The sequence below is a fragment of the Triturus cristatus genome, chromosome 4_1 (genome assembly GCF_964204655.1).
Source record: "Triturus cristatus chromosome 4_1, aTriCri1.1, whole genome shotgun sequence".
Classification (NCBI taxonomy): domain Eukaryota; kingdom Metazoa; phylum Chordata; class Amphibia; order Caudata; family Salamandridae; genus Triturus; species Triturus cristatus.
The window spans coordinates 465,777,942-465,795,313 of record NC_140585.1 but is presented as its reverse complement, the minus strand read 5'-3'; the positions used below and the strand labels follow the sequence as shown (position 1 = coordinate 465,795,313).

The window sequence follows — 17,372 nt, the reverse complement described above, 5'->3', positions numbered from 1 at the left end:
CATGTTGCTCTTCCGCAAACAACACACCCACACACAAAGTAGTTCACTTCAGTGCCAGAGAATACTGTGAAAATGCATTGTTTTCCAGATTGTGAGGGCCCCTAAGCTTTCACAGCAAAACATTTTTTGCAAAAACCATAATAAAACAAAACATGAATTGCCAAAGTCAAAAGGCTGGCAGCCAATGCCAGACCTAATTAGCTTTCCCAATAATTGTTCATGTTTTGCCAGTGGTTGAATGAGTTGTACATCAAGGCTATTTCCTGCTGTGGATGGATTGTTCCATACTGGTTCCCATCCGGTTTTGGTGATGGGATTCAAATAAGCCTTTTGTTATACTGAAGTAAAATGGGCGCTGCTTGCTCTATGTACTTCACTGACAAAAGATTTTTATTGTTAGCTTCTGACTTTTCTGTTTACGAAGTGGCTGATGTTTGCATGCTTTAGTCTGTTAAAAAACAGAGTGCTATTCACTAACCGGCCTTGCATATTCATGTGTTTTACTGTCATGACAATTTGTTGCATTTACAGTTTTTTTTAAATCACAGAGTAAAGATGTATTGCAAAGTAGTAATGCTTTAATACTGTGAGTTTGCCAAAAATATCTAATATCCAATATTGAAACCTCTTAAGTTCATGAGTTACAATGCAAACTTCATATCCTCTCTCCTCTCTACCACACTTACTGGGGGGGACAGCTTAACTCTGGGAAGGCAGCCTGTTCGGGAAAGGCAGAGTACTCCCAGCTCTTGTACTCTTGTAGCTCAACGTGCCGCTTCACTATGGGATTACCTTTCTAGCACAGCTGGGGGCAACGCTCACAAAGTCATGAAACTATTACCAAACACTTCAACTAATAAAAATAAATACCATATCTACTGGATTTGCCAATGCATATTTTATGTGGTCTTGTGTTATTGTCTTGTGTACCACTTGTCATGTTTTGCGTTCTGTGACATCACATTGTGTTCTTCTTCAATTTCCATCTTTATGACAAGGTTAATATTGTTGTTTAAAATATGGCCATTTTACTATTTTATTTATTATGTTTGATATTTCTTACCCGTGATCTATATTCCAATAAAATTCTAATAACATAATTAAATGTTTCAAATACATGATCTGTGATGACCTGTTTGTAAGCAGTTATATAAGAGGGGAAAAAAACATAATGCAATGCATTTACATGTCTTTATTGATTTGGACGTATTTTAAACATGCAAAGTAAGTAAGGGTATATAAAGACAAACTGTCATGGGAATAATGAAAAAACTGTTCTCCTGAGTAAGCTGGGTTCACATTAAAAAAAAAATCACACAACAGTAAATAGTGTAGTATTTGTTAGACAGCTGGTTTCGATTTGGACTGTGCAGTAATTCTGCTCCCAAAATCAACACAAATGCAGGTGTTTTAACTGATGCAATATTGTAATAATCCTTATGCGGCACATGCACGAAGCAAGCTGCACAATCCAGTAAAATGGCATTCACTACAGGTACAAGCCAGTTGTTAGCAGTCTGTAAGCCATAGAAATAGTCACAAAAAGCCCAGCAAAGAACGACAACCCTCTACATGGCTGTGGAAGAGGAACCAGGTATGAGATGGAGTGGAAGATTCTTGATCCTGCGAAGATCCTGAAGTGCAGCAAGGCAGTGGACAAATCCGGCCCGCTCAGAGCATACAGCAAACCGATCCCGATAAAGGGGACGATATTCTCAAGATCATTCAGGTGACACCTACACAAACACACAAGGCATTTGGGTTAATTGAGATGGTCACAGAATTGCAAAAAGCCCAGACTGAACGGTTGTAGCTTGGTTTAAATGAGATACAAGTTAGATTGCTTCATTTAAATGGCTTTCCCCTCTTTATTTCTGACAGCTAAATCAGAAAGCTCATCATTTTGTTTGTAAAATATTCCATTTCCCTTCTCATTACATTACTTTCATATCTTTGCATTCCGAGTATATTGTCCCTTCATCTCTTTGTAATAGTTCATTATATTTATTGGAAAAATAAATTGGTATTTTTTCAGTGTTCATAAATATAATGGACCGAAGGCACTAAAGAAAAGATGGAACCGCTTTCAGAGATACTGGTCATGAACTGGTGTTTTAAAAAAATATAGGAAAGCATGAAGTGTGGTGCAAACACAAACAACATACCGAAGCTTAAAATATGGCAGGAACCGGCATGATTAAAACACCTTCAAGGCTTTCAATTATGTGCTTGCAATAAACTATTTAATGCAATGAATTATGCAAAGAAATTCTCTTACCCTACATAATTTCTTCCCGTCATTTTTCTTTACAATTGGTCCACCCTAATAGCACCAAAAACAACTAAAAGTGTGTAAGCTTAGGGCCTTATTTAGAGTGTGGCAGATGCAGGACAACCACCAAAAAGATGCAGATGTCCCAGCTGCCCTAGTTCCAGTATAAACGACCTACATGCGCTGTAAATTAGGCGGATGGGACAATTGCCACTTTTGATCAAGGGCGGCTCCTCCACTAAAGCGGAAGAGTGTCGGCCCACTGCCTTTCAGCACGGCAAAAAAAGGAAAAAATAAAATCATAATAACGAGATGTTAGTCTCATTTTATTTTTCTATGCTGGTGCAAGTTTGTGGGGTAGGACTGCGCAGGGAGGAGGAGTGGTGGCACCCTTCTAATTACTCATGAATGTTTTGCCAGCCTTCTGGGGCCGGCCAAACATTCATGCGCACTTTTCCTGTTCTCCACTCAAGCAGCATTACCGCCTGGGTGGAGAACATACATAGGTTTCCATTCCCGATCTGAGCGCTGAACCACAGTGCTCAGACCAATCACAATGCTGCATTGCAGTGTTTTGATTGGCTTAGGGGAGCCTATTCTTCTTCCTGTTCCAACAGAAGCAGGGAGGAGGACGGAAGAGAGGCGGCCCGCCAGCAGGTAAGTGTTTTTTTATTTTTACCTTCTCCCTCTTCCCTCGCCCCCTTTCCCCAATACTGATTTGCAGGAGCAGCCGCAACTGCTTTTGATGAATGTCCCGCATCAGCCAAACTCTCTTAGACATGACCTTCGCATGTAATGTGTTCCTAGTCCTTAACCCCAGCAACCAACTGCCATCTACCACACCCCACTTTCTGAATTTGCCACTAACAATGTAACCACACATAGCAGGTAGAGGCGATGGATTTGCACAAAGGACTTCATCATGATCTTAAGCACTTCTCGAAATCTGATGTGATAAACTGCATAAAGTCCACCTTCCGTAAAGCTTCTGGTCTACACCTTTACCAGAACAGTTCGAAAATGCAAACAAATGCACACAAAAAAAAGTTGACTTCAGTTGCTGCCAGTGTGAGGCCAGATTAAGAAAGATTTCTAGGGCTGACGCAGGCATTAGCAGCCTCATTTGAGTCCCCTGGAGTATTAGTGTCGTCCAGATTGGAGTGCATATGCTTGTGTAGCCCTTTCTATAATATACATTGCACAGGATGGCATTTTGCGCCCTCACACTGCTAAGGGGCTATTGCATAATATGCCTGGGAGAATAGGCCAATGCAAATGAAGGAACACGTAGAACATGTTGACTTTGCCCTCTTGTCATATTAATGGTTCAGGAGCAAAGAGGTTTAACCCCTTCCCCGCTCATGACGGAACCACTCCGTCATGAGCCACGGGTGCCACGTGCTCATGACGGAGTGGTTCCGTCATGCTGCGGCCGTTGGCCGCCGCTCCGCCCACGCGGCGCTAATTCCCCGCCTGTGCGGGCGATTAGCGCAGTGGGCGGAGTCGTGACGGAACCACTCCGTCATGAGCACAGCTCAACCGTGACTCATGACGGAGAGGCTCCGTCATGAGCACAGCGCCATCGCGCTGCCCCCAAACCCCCCCCAGCGCTGCGGCAGAATTCCTGCCGCAGCCAAGGGGTTAAGAAAGGTTGCTGATTGTGGCCGCAATAGGAAGTTGCCCTGAGAGTGTATTTTGAGAGGGGTCACTAGGTTACAGTGAAGCCCACACAACCATCATGTGGTGCAATAAAACACTTCACCCACCTGTGTGAGGGCCCCTACCAAACCTCAAAAGTCAGGCCAGCCCTCCTGCAGCAATTTTAAAACGCACCTCTGTATTTCAGTACTGTACACTTCCCAGCAGGTATGAGGAGGGCAGAACACATTTTGGGAGAAATGGAGTGTTAAAAAGTGGATTATTAGTTGCGGTGGATGGTGGTCCACAACAATTATTAATGTTATTGTTCTTGTTAGGTCCAGTAAAGGTTTTAGTAATATAAAACTGAGCTCAACCCCTGGGTAGCTAAAACACAGGGCAGACATACCTCATTTAAGAATATGTGTAAAGCATTTAGAATGACCAAAACAGTTAAAAAGACAAAAACACAACACAATAAAAATCCCACTCAAATGTATTAACTTAGAGAATAATCTAATGAACAAAATGATTTAAAAATGAAAAAATCTAATGAGGGGAATAGGAGATATGTTTTTAAAAAATGTTTTAAATGGAGATAGCGCCAAAAAAGCCTTACGCACTTGCCATGATCATCAGGTTGCATTTGGTGGAGACGTAAGCACAATTTAGGGCTGACTGCGACGGAGCACGGGTCGCATACCGAAACCAGGTCCTTATAAAGCAGTTGACTCTTGGTAGGAAAGCTGGGAATGAAAGAAATTCAAATTTGTGCTCAAGGAAGGTCCCTTGTTAGCTGGATACTTTTGGCGCCTTCGCCTGGTGAAGATATCCCCCTTCGGACTTAGTCACTATTTTGGAGCTTGGATTCCTCTAGCGTTTTAAGGCTGAAAGTTGTAGCCAAACAGGATCCACAAGGACAAATAGCCTCTCTGTGTCTTCCCACTGAAATGGTCTGGCTGCTGCAGAAAAGCTACAAGCTGAAGCAATATGAATCTTTTGCCCTGCGGCAATGCACCTTCATCAGTTTGACCTGGCAGGTTGGTCATGGATCCCCAGATGTCTTTGGAGCCAAAACATTTCCAATTGTCAGGTTTTTCAGTGTGTTAGGAGGAGTACACTTTGAAACACCCAAGGGACCTAGAACCTCAGGAACAGCACGTGGGGGTCAAGACTTATTCCAGCAAAAGCCACAGAAGAGTTCAGGGCAGGTCCAGTTGGAAAAAGGGCTTCTAGCAGATTGTTGTATCCCAGTAGCTTAACAGGTGGTCAGCCAGCTGACACTTGGAGTCCACTTCATTGTCCTGGGTACAAGTAGGAGAAGTCCAGCTTTTCAGGTCTCCTCACAAGTCTAAAAGCAGTCCTTTGTCTTCCCCAGGTCCAGTAGTGTGCTGAAGAGGGGTGCCCAGGGATGTCACATTCATGTATTTATGCCTGGCACTAGCCTGTGGGTTGGGGGGGGGTGGTTTACACCTGGGCCATCCCAAACCAGAAGGGAAAATGATCCCAGAGGTAACCCAACCCACTTTTTCAGTTTCTATGTGCCCTACAGCAAACAATTCCACAGTGCCCCTCATTACCTAAATCCAACATAGCGGAACCTTCTATCACCTGTGCAGAGCTTCTGTGCTCACCCTAGAGATGTTGCCAGGGAAATGAGCAACCCTTCCTCTGCTGTAACTCAAACCCGGTTCTGAGGGCAGTCCCTCTCCTACTGGGATTGGTGCCTGGCTGACTAGACAGACAAAGGAGGGGGCAGGGCCAGGTGCTAGCTATATCCGTCAGGGACAGGGTGGGCCGCTTTGAAGTTAATTAAGTTCACACCTCATTAAAGGGGCTATTCAACTCCAGGGTGACAGTTGGAAGCTCATGCAAATAGGGTTCTAGTGGCTTTAAGCTGGTAAAAAGGTGCCCTTTTAAAAGTACCTTTTGTAAAATATTTAGTAGAAATGGGACTTTGCCAATTAATTGGATTTGTAATAGAGTTTTGAAAAAATCCCAAGAATGAACTTTGTAGCTGGTTCCTAGGCTGAGATACATTGTTATAGTTAATTTTGGATACCAATGCTTTCCTATGGAACAGCTAACCCTGCAATGTGAAAATAGCTTTTAGGGCCTTCTCACTGTTGTTGCAGGGATTCTGCTTATACACAGAACTATGCGTAGAACCCCAGGACCTCAGTGAATTGTGGTGTACCAGAAACTCACCTCAGAACCCAGAACCAAGTATCCGGCTAGCATAAGTGTCCCATTCGTTATCCGAGACTTGGCTCAGAGATCCCAATGAAAAGACAACCCAGAACAAGCTACTCAGTGTACTCTCAGGAATGGTGGGAATCGGAAATACCTGTTCGTATATTATTCTCACATCAGTCCACAACAAGAATCAACAGAGACACGGTGAAAATAAAAAGAGTTTATTTTTATAGACCACGTGTTCTAAGATGCAGTACTTTGGCTAATACAAGCAGACAAATGATTAGAATCAAAACCATCAGCATCGTTACAATACCATAGAATATAAAAGGGGTGATCATGTTATAATGACAGTGGATACTACCACCTTCCCTTTACTAAGAAGCTAATATTATTATTATGCTAATAGAAGGTCTCTTAGGCTTGAATAGGGGACCCCATACCTCAAAGGTCAGCTTAGTGAAATCACATCACAGGAGCATCAGGAGTCTTCTCGCAGGAAGGCTCGTCTTCGGTCTGAATATTAAACATGATGTCTGCAATATTAAAAGCACCAACTTTCAGGTATTTGCAGCTGCCTGTGTGTTATGGCTACATAGTGGGTCGATCAACCTAGAGTGGAAAACATGCATTGTCTAACAACCCAGACTGTTTGTCACATCATGTACAGACCAAGGTCGCTGCGCAGAGCTCTGGATGGTAACAACAGATTGCTCTCGTGTGAGGCAAAGCTCGAGTCAGCAGTTTGTTTAAGCAATAACATGTAAACGCAGTGTCGTGCGCAAAAGCAGCAAGATGGCTTTCTGACATCTAACGTGGTTATGCTAACTTAACAATGTATGTACGTATTAAGGGAGACCTTACTACATGCCCCCTTGATCGAAGCACTATCCAGTAGGCAAGAAAATAGAGAACGCAGAGTGCAGTTTCGACAGAGCAGAACAAGGCGTATTCAATTAAAAAAGTTTCAGTTTTGGCAAAGTCTGAAAAAATGAAAAATGAAAAGGGGAGAAAAAATCAAAAAACCTCAAACGGGAAGAGAAAAAAATAAAAAGAAATGCTGCGCCGGGTAGCAGGCCAAAGGCACAGGTAATGTTCAAGACATTGGTGCAAAAACATAGTGGACGACAGTTCACTCAATCCATGAACGTATATGCAGCATACGTGGCCACTGCTTCCAACAAGAAATCGTTCGCAGAGCCACTAAAAGTCTCAGCCATCCAATTAAGTAAAGAAAAGGAACATACATGATCTTCAATAAGCGGAGCGTCTAGCACGTTCAGAGGGCAACCGAATTGTTCCTCCAGATAGCTCATATCCAAGAAGTCATAGGCAGCCTTTGCGATGTCCCAATTACCCAGGATACCATGCACCGCACCACAGGCCATAATCCGAACACCAGAACAGGCAAACTCGTGAGACACTAAGGGCCTCATCAGTCGATCATAATCCGGCACCGGAGACACCGTGTTGGTTAAGCACAAATCCAGAGGCCATTCAAAGGGACAATCTAGGCAGTGAAAGACAGGTTGCACGCAGGTGAAGTAGGAATACCGGAAGGATAATCCATACGCCAGGCTCAAAGTCGCCAATGGCAGCGTACCATAATAGTCAAGCATCCTGTCACGAAGAAGATGCAGACGGGACAGGCTGTCGTGTGGCACAGAAAGAGCAGCCATTCCGTAGTATGAAAAGTAAAAGCAGCACACCTGCCACCAGTGCCAGAATCAGCGGAACACCTCCAAAGACGCTCGAGAAAATAGAATGAAAAAATGCCGGAATCACACCAAAAATAGTTTGGAAGGAGGTCACGAGGCCTGAGCCCACAAGTTTAAAAAAATGAGCCAGGCCGGTTGTGGACGAGGCATTGAAAATTGTTTGGATCAAAGCTCCAAAATGCAGGGGGAGGTCAGTATTTAAAAGCGCCTGTACCTCAGTGCGCGTATTTGCCACGTGAAGGACAAATGTTTCACGGGAGGAAGTCAATGGCACCTCCTTTTGGGACAATAGAGCTCTTATTCTGCTCATCTTGTTGAACTCTGCTTTCAAGGTCGGAATCGAAGGCCAGATGGAAACATCCAGCCGCCCATGCGGGGGTGGAAATAGAACATTATTGCAGCAGACTACTCTCTGCGACACAGTTACTATATATGGGATTCCCACTAACATCTCGCAGCAAGCTTCATTATTCAAAATCAAATAACTACCGTTTGCAAGCAGCGTGAAAGATGGTGTAATCGCTGGCACCGGGATACCTTTGAGGACGCAGGCCAAATTCGGGGCGTGTATATTACAAGCACCGTGCAACTGAATGTGCCTACATACTACAGAATGATCAGGGGTCGTTGTACATTCCTCACCTTTCAGATAAACCTCAGTACCGTCTCTTGTACATCTATGCGTAAAGGGAAGGGACCAAACCTCATGTATGAAAGCGGTACCCAGCTGTTCATATCTTCCCAGAGCATAGTGTTTCATACAGGACGTAAATTTAAAAAGCGCGAACGGGAGAGTGATCAACCCATGTAATAACCACACGGCTGAATCCAATTCCGCCACAGAGAAAGGTAACAGCTCCAATTTTTCAATATGTAACAATGAATATGTAGCATCCTTCATGGACATGAACTGCTGTTTGTCAGTAAGGTTAAAGGGAAGAAATAATGATGTTGTATTCAGGTAGTCCCAGGGGACCTTCCCTGCCTTTAACGTTTGTAATGTCCATGCAAACTGCATAACAGAACGCAACTGGTTTTGACCATGATACAATACCGACATATCATCATGTACAATATCAACAATTGAAGAAACAATATTGTCCAATGTATAAATTCTAGAAGAAAGAGTGTTAATGCTGTTATCAATAACTGCCAATACCTTTTCCATATTGGCTTGATCAATAGCTCTCAATCGGGAAGCCGCCTCAATTTGCGACAACTTCCATACTTCGTTGTAAATAGCATCCGCCCATCTTTTTGATCTGCCACCCACAGGACCTTTAACAACATCATTCAAATCTATTTTGTCATGTAATCTTGATAAATGAACTTTGACAGAAGCCAAGGTGGAATGTCGCAGCCAGGACTGACATAATTTCCCTACAGAGTAGGTAGTTACTGTATGAGACGACTCAAACCGAGGGTCTACGCGTTGCTGCGTATACCCCGGTTTCAGACCTAGAAAACGACGTTGACAGGTATCGGAACTGCTTTGCCAAATTAACCATCCTTCACTACTACATTTTGAAATATTGAAAGAGGCATTAGAAACCAATGACTGCAAAGCAGGTAGGGACAGATCTGTGTGGTTATCCCAATTGGGGTAAGCGCCCAGATCCGGCACAGAAGGGGAATTTAGTTTTTTAGAAGTGGCCAATCCGAAACAGGTGGTTTGGAAGATGGTTGAATTCAAAAACAACATATGATTCGGTACGAGACAGGCACGATGTAAAGCTTCAGTTCCCTGAACCTGCCACGGTTTGGAACCCCAAACCGACTTAAGATCAATAGTAGCCTTCCATAGATCATAACCTTTGATTGACAACTCATCCATAAAGGATTTAGAATAAAGTAATTTGGTGTGTGTCAGTCTAACCTTCGAGGCAGATTCAGGCATAACCTTAAAATAAAAGGATGCCGGGTCGGAAACACTGAAATCAGTAAAATAAGTATACTTATCAACTAATGTAGGTGAACTGCCGAAAGAGGGGGTGGGACAGTGTTCCCATTGGGTAAAATTTACAAAATTACGAAAAGTGTTTGCTTTATGCAGAAAGTGATTGCCATAATGCTGAAAACAATACTGTTCCGCATAATTAGCGGCATTCTCATACAAATCTTCAGCATCAAAAGCGGCATAATATTTCAAATCTGAAAACAGTGCTTCAATGGCGTGAACATCCCAATCATCAGAACGTATGTTCTGCTTAACCACATCACCCATAGAAACACGAAATACATTAGGTACATTAATGACCTCTGTAGGCCCATGAATTTGAAATTTAACAGCATCCCACGCGATTCCATCCAAGACGGGCCAGGCAGTAATATTCACAAAAGTCTGGTCCCTTTTCATGATGTGGGACGAGGAGTGGGGGGCCAAAGTTCCATTGATAAGTCTAATTGTTGATCTCTCTTTGAGATAGTGGCCATCCACCAGACGGAAAAACACTATTACGAATCCAATGGACATAAACAAAAAAATACTGAAAAGCAACAGCCAGATGTATGTCCAAGGGGTAACCAAAAAATGTCTTTTAAACCAACTAGGCAAAAACAGCAATGTTCGAAGGGGGAGTGGAGGGCAATGAGTGAGTGTCAAAGGAGAAACGGGACTGGTCAAGCGCCGTAGATTGTAAAACAGGCGAGTGACCATTTGTAGGATAAGCATACTCAGTCTCGTCGGGTAGACCACCAGCCGGTGGTATTAACAGGGGATCAGTAACTGACTGCATCTCGATGGCAACATCAGACCAGGTGGTAGAAGCAGGAACCAACATTGAATTTCTTTGCATCGTCTAGCATGAAACTGCTGGAGTCAGACTAAGAAGTATCGGCCACTCGCTGAAGTTTGACATTGTCAATAGAGATGTACCTGTTTTCTTTTCGACCAGGAAGTGGAGGTAAAATGACTGTTCTTGTACCCTGCACTCCAAGCACTGGAACCGGTGCACGATAAGAGGGGCCGAACTCCTTCTTGTTCTCCACCTTCTCACGGACCAGGTCTCCAACTCGGGGTAGCCAGCCTACTACCGGAATCTGAACCTCAGCTTCAGATGTGGAGGGCAAATGTTCCTTCGCAAGAGTGTCTCTGGCTTCTTGTAGAGTCTGCAAAACAGCACAGTGATCATCTACGTCAAAGGGTGCGGTCGACACCGCCATGTCTAGACCATCAAGGTCTGGAACAAACATTCTGATTCCGAAGAGCATCATGTATGGGGTCCGCCCACCCAGAGACCTTCTAGGGAGATTATTAAGTGCACGTTGGACGTTATACAAATGGGCTAGCCAGTTCCGGCCTGTGCCTAAAACACGTGCTGTCAATGATTGCTTTAAGTCACGGTTCATTTGCTCCACCACACTATTACCCTCAGGTCGGTAGGGGGACGAAAATTTGACTAGGACCCCCAAATTTCTCATAGCCTCCTTGTAAGCCTTTGAGGCGAACGCAGGGCCCTGATCAGAATGGAAGGTACCACACGCAAAAGTTCCCACAAAGACACGCAAATCCCTGATGACAGTCCGCGAGTCAGCACTCCTTTGTGGCCATACCCAAAGAAAACGTGTGCACGAATCCACTGCAACCAAGATATACTTGTACGCAGTATCAGAAGAAAAAGGACCGCAGTGATCTAAATAAACACAACCAAATGGCTTACTTGATATGTACAACTGTGTTTGTGGTGGGCGCGCAACAGTAGAAGGTTTAATCTGTTGGCAAATGTCACAATCAAGAACGTAAGCGCGCGCTTGTTTATATAAACCAAACCACCAGTAACGTTGTTGTAACAGAGATATAGTAGCGGACACGCCGGCGTGGGCTGACGCCAACCCCTCGTGCGCTGCTAGTATCAGAGCTGGTCTGCAGTCCGCGTTGGGAATAATTCTGTCACCAACGTCGTTAATCCTCACTAACGGGACGTTATCAGGACTTAAATTATAAAAATAACGAGAAGGAAAACCCTTCGGGTAATCACTTCCCTTCTCTGTAGCAGCAATAGCTGCTAAGATGTCATCATCAATCTTACTTTTGGATCTTGTAACTGCTGCCACTAAGTATGTAGCCACTGCGGTTTTTGCTGCCTCGTCAGCCAAGCTGTTACCGACAGCCTGGACACCAAGTCGTTGGTGACCAAGAGTGTGAATAACATTCACGAGAGGGAGACGGTCTTTAAAGTCTGCCACTCGAACCCAAAGCAGTTTATGCTTAATTGTGCTACCTTTGGTATCTCGATAATCATTTTGAGACCAGAAGTGTAAGTTATCATTGTAGGACTGGACACAATAAAAAGAGTTACTCACTATAAGAGTCGTGACTCGGGGATCAGCAAACTCCAGTGCAAGCACCAGAGCCCGAAGCTCCGCCAATTGCGCGGTACAATCACCCAATGACTGCGTATGCACTGCATCAGATTGGAACTCACCATTTACGAATGTACCTACGACAATTGCGCAAGCCGCAGAATAAGCGTGCTTTGATCCAATCGCGGGCTGCGCCGAGCCGTCAGTGTATATGACACAATGGTATTCTACGAGCGGGCGCAAAGACAGAGGAGCCGGATGAACGAATTCATACTGCAAGTACTCGTGAGTCTGTAATGAGGCGTCAAAGATATAAGTGACGTCTGGCGACGTCAGAGTTGTGGCCCATTGTATCCACCGTGGATGCAAAGCTTTAGAATTTGGTACACTTGCTTTAGTCACTGCCTCCAGGGCAGGATACGGTGTTACAACCAGAATCTGTTTCCCATGCGACAGTGCGCGTTCCTTAAGGATCGCCATCTGTACAGCAGTCAGAACTTTCTCGACCGTGGAAAAACGTAATTCAGCAGAGGTGTACAAGTGTGATTTATACGCAATGGGGACTGTATCGCCCTCATTAAACGTCAAATACGTGAAACCCACGGCGCCTGGTACTATTCTTATTACCAGGTTAGTGCGGTTATCACGCGTCAGCAAGTACTGTGAAGCAAGAAGATCAGCCTGTAAAGACTGTAAAATAGCAGAGTGTTCTAGCTGCCAGCTAGACTTCGAAAAAGAAGGTTGTACCAAGGCGTAAAGCGGCTTGATACGCTGGGCATAATCAGGAATATACGTACGTCCGAAATTCAGAAAGCCCAGCAGAGATTGTAATTTCTTCAGCGTTGTAGGAGCACGCAAGCATGCGCACTTCTCCAGAAAGTGGGGAGCCAGTCCCTTACCTTCATTGTTGAGCTCGTAGCCCAAAAACAACACTGTATATTCCGCAATGTGAGACTTCGCAAAATTGAATTTGTAGCCATAGTCAGCAAAACTCACTATAATATTGTCGACTCGAGACAGATGTGGCATCAGCTCATCATCCGTGAGGTAGATATCGTCAACATAGGAGTATGCGTCGGGGTCTATTCTTTCTAAGAGAGAAACCACGCGAGCGGAGAAGACGCCAGGGCTATTTTTGTAGCCCATGGCCAATCTCGTAAACTGTTTTTGCTTGCCGCCCGAAGTAAACGCCGTCCACTGGCTACTCAGTGTGGACAGGTTGTGGCTAAAAAAGCCATTGGAAATGTCAAGTGTCGTTTTAAATCTTTTACGCACGAGACTGTCGACAAGAGCCGAGCTGTGTGTATTTTGTACCGCGCAGGTCCGGCAATGGGAATTTAGGTGCCGGTAATCCAAAACTAAACGGTACGAGCCGTCAGGCTTCGTTACAGTGAATAAAGGGTTATTCATAGGGGACACACAAGTTTCAATTACACCCTGATATTCCAATTGTTCAAGGATCGCCGCGACGTGTGGCCTAGCTTCACGACGCATGGGATATTGGGGTTGAGGCTGGGGCATAGACCGCAATGGAATCTCATGGCAGGGGGACAACCGGTCCCATCCCACCTGAGTACGATACACCGCCGGCGCAAGCGCCAGCGCCCACTCCTCAGCGTACACTTCAGCCTGGTCCTTAGGCACTGTGTGCGCAAAGGACGGGAGGATTACCTCCTCCCCTCTAGGAGCTTCTAAAATGAAAGCTGGGGGCCAATCTGCCTCCGCTAGGAGGATATCATAGGTGGTAGTCAGATTATCCCAAAAAATCCCTTTTATTGTACGTTGTATGTCACCCTCAATTAGTAAGACTATTTCATAAAGTCTGTCAGGGGGAGCCACTCTGGTGTCAGCTGTTTCAACAGTAACCAATATATCAGTTGCTGTCACCGCCAGAAATGGACGCAGAGCTTGACGGACTATGGTAATTTCCGCTGCGCTGTCCAGGAGCGTCAGCGCCCATGTCCGGTTCCGAAGCTGTGTCCGCACTATCTGAGGCATACCTTGCCGTCAGAGCCGCCACTTTCTTCTTCTGAAACGGGGGTCTTTGTCGTGCAAATTCGTCCTGCTTGCCTTTACCCTCAGTCTGTCGGGGCTGGTCACGTGGTTGTGGAGCACCCCGACCTCTGCCACCGCCTCCGCCACCGGACTGTGAAGCCGATGTTTCCTGTGAAGAACGAGGAGAACGTTGTTCAGAAACCTGAAATCTATCAGGAGACTTAATAGTAGCACGATCTCGTAGATCATAAGTGCGTTCACTACCTGACTGAACGGGAGAGGCAGGCCGAGAACCCTGTTTCTGCTGCTGCTTTCCCTGTTGTTTTGACCGCCAATTTTGTTTCGGAAAGCTTGGACGGTCATCCTTACCAGAGGCTTCCGCCTTACCCTGCTGCTTAATCTCGGGAGTTTTGACCACAGGTTTAACTCCTATAGAGCTACGACCCAAATCTCTGTACGCAGACGAGATTATTTTCGCAAATTCCCGCGGCTAATCCTCATCAGCAACTTTCTTCAGTTCATTACGAACTTGGAACTGCATAGCATCACCCTTAAGGTTACACATCATCATGGAAGCCACCAGGTCAAACTGTCCGAGGAGCCGCATTCCTAATTCTACCGCAGACTCCGCACCGTGGTTATCTTGAACACGCTTAATAACGGAGGGTAGTACCGACATAGACGGAGTGCCAAAGCACTGCGAGTACGTCGCTGCAAAGACCTTGCCCCAGTTTACACAATCATCAATGTCGGGGACAAAGTCTTTAGGCAAACTAATGGTAAGGATCCTGTGTTTCTCCACAGGAGATGTATTCGGGTATACCGCTTCTATTTGGTCAAATTTTTCAGCAAGCCAAAAGGGGAAATCATCCCTAGTTTGGGGGCGCTTGCCCATAACAGAATTAACCATAACAGGACTAATGACCACCGCGTGGTGGTCAGTAGGTTGTCCCGCAACAGCAGGTGCCCCCGCCTGCATATTGCGTGACACGTACTGCACTAACGCCCTATATACTGTAATAAGGGCAGTGTGTAGTACACGCAACTCAGCCACCGTCACCGTGAGGTAACGGGGATGAGGCGTAAATCCGGCTAGTACCGGCCAAGTGGCCCCTGCAATTGATAAAGGGCCCATTCTCAGCGGTATAACCACATGGGGAAGGGCGCCATTAAACCAAATATGATGCTGCCAAGCAGATATAGGTATTTCCTGTGTCCTATACGGCGTATAGTTCGCTGGCATGGCAGTGGCAGTGTAAGAATGAAAGGTATTATCGTCCTCACTCACAGCCGGAATCGTCACCCAAGAGTAGAATAACTCATAAGGATGAGCCGCATCGGCTCCCACCACAAAGATGACGTTCATACCAGTGTCCGGCACCCCATACTGCGTCAAATGACGTTTCAGAGCTGCACGGCTATGCGCCGCAATTTCTACCGACATAAGGACAAGCTACACTTAAAGTAATCAGTAGCACAAGGGTTCAATAACCTTTTTAATGATCAAGCTTGAAGAAACCTATATCAAAAGAAATAGGTAGGTTTAAATCCGTCAGACTTGTTATCCGGAAACAAGAATGAGGGTGTTGTGGACTAATATAAGCACTACTAAGGCGTTTCAACTCATAGACCAAACGTTAGGTGTGCCATGTTGCAGGGATTCTGCTTATACACAGAACTATGCGTAGAACCCCAGGACCTCAGTGAATTGTGGTGTACCAGAAACTCACCTCAGAACCCAGAACCCAGTATCCGGCTAGCATAAGTGTCCCATTCGTTATCCGAGACTTGGCTCAGAGATCCCAATGAAAAGACAACCCAGAACAAGCTACTCAGTGTACTCTCAGGAATGGTGGGAATCGGAAATACCTGTTCGTATATTATTCTCACATCAGTCCACAACAAGAATCAACAGAGACACGGTGAAAATAAAAAGAGTTTATTTTTATAGACCACGTGTCCTAAGATGCAGTACTTTGGCTAATACAATCAGACAAATGATTAGAATCAAAACCATCAGCATCGTTACAATACCATAGAATATAAAAGGGGTGATCATGTTATAATGACAGTGGATACCACCACCTTCCCATTACTAAGAAGATAATATTATTATTATGCTAATAGAAGGTCTCTTAGGCTTGAATAGGGGACCCCATACCTCAAAGGTCAGCTTAGTGAAATCACATCACAGGAGCAAAAGGAGTCTTCTCGCAGGAAGGCTCGTCTTCGGTCTGAATATTAAACATGATGTCTGCAATATTAAAAGCACCAACTTTCAGGTATTTGCAGCTGCCTGTGTGTTATGGCTACATAGTGGGTCGATCAACCTAGAGTGGAAAACATGCATTGTCTAACAACCCAGACTGTTTGTCACATCATGTACAGACCAAGGTCGCTGCGCAGAGCTCTGGATGGTAACAACAGATTGCTCTCGTGTGAGGCAAAGCTCGAGTCAGCAGTTTGTTTAAGCAATAACATGTAAACGCAGTGTCGTGTGCAAAAGCAGCAAGATGGCTTTCTAACAACTAACGTGGTTATGCTAACTTAACAATGTATGTACGTATTAAGGGAGACCTTACTACACTGTAAGGACATGTTTAGCATTAGACTCTAGATATCCTACTTTTTAATACCTTGCACCTTGCCTTACGGGCATTTAAGGCTTACTTAGTGGTGCCTCATTGATATTTAAAAAGAGGGTTTAGGTCTGTAAAAAGGTTTATTTTGGCAGGTTGAATTTTCAGTTTTAAATCTGCACAGACAGTCTACAATGGTATGTCTGCAGTTATGTTTTGCACCGTCACTCTAGTGGTGGCACAACTTGGGCTGCAGTCCACTAGTGACATTTAACTTACAGGCCCTGGGCACACTTTGTACAATCTACTAGGGGCTATAGGTAGGTTAAATATACCAATTAGGTGTATAGCCAATTTCAACATGTTTTAAGTGTCACAGCAGCATTAGCGTAAAGTCAAAACAATCAGCAGCTTCAGTCCAAAAAATTGAGCTGACCATTGGAAAAAAATGGGTATTCAGGGTGCATCTATTGCAGATTTGTAATTATGTGGTATTCACATAGTGCAAACATTGATGAGGCACCTGACTGTGTGAAGTGCCAAAAGGAGACAATAGAATCAGAGAGAGTTTCAGATGAAGGCTTCTGCTGCTGTTTGAAATAGGAATGGGACTGTCTACTTTACTACAATGTTGTGTTCTTTTGAGAGGTGTTTATTCAGCTCTACGCTTAA

At 44.7% G+C, this 17,372-nt stretch overlaps 1 protein-coding gene across 2 annotated transcripts in view; it reads right to left on the bottom strand.

The window, feature by feature from the left end:
• Positions 1-1,177: 1,177 nt before the first annotated feature.
• The window catches only part of MGST1 (microsomal glutathione S-transferase 1), a 163,872-nt gene continuing 147,677 nt past the window's right edge, over positions 1,178-17,372 (bottom strand). For both annotated transcript variants that reach the window (XM_085652667.1, XM_085652668.1), the window contains exon 4: positions 1,178-1,736. In XM_085652667.1, the coding sequence (XP_085508793.1) occupies positions 1,490-1,736 (247 nt within the window). In that variant the 3' untranslated portion in view covers positions 1,178-1,489. The remainder of the gene's footprint in view (positions 1,737-17,372) is intronic.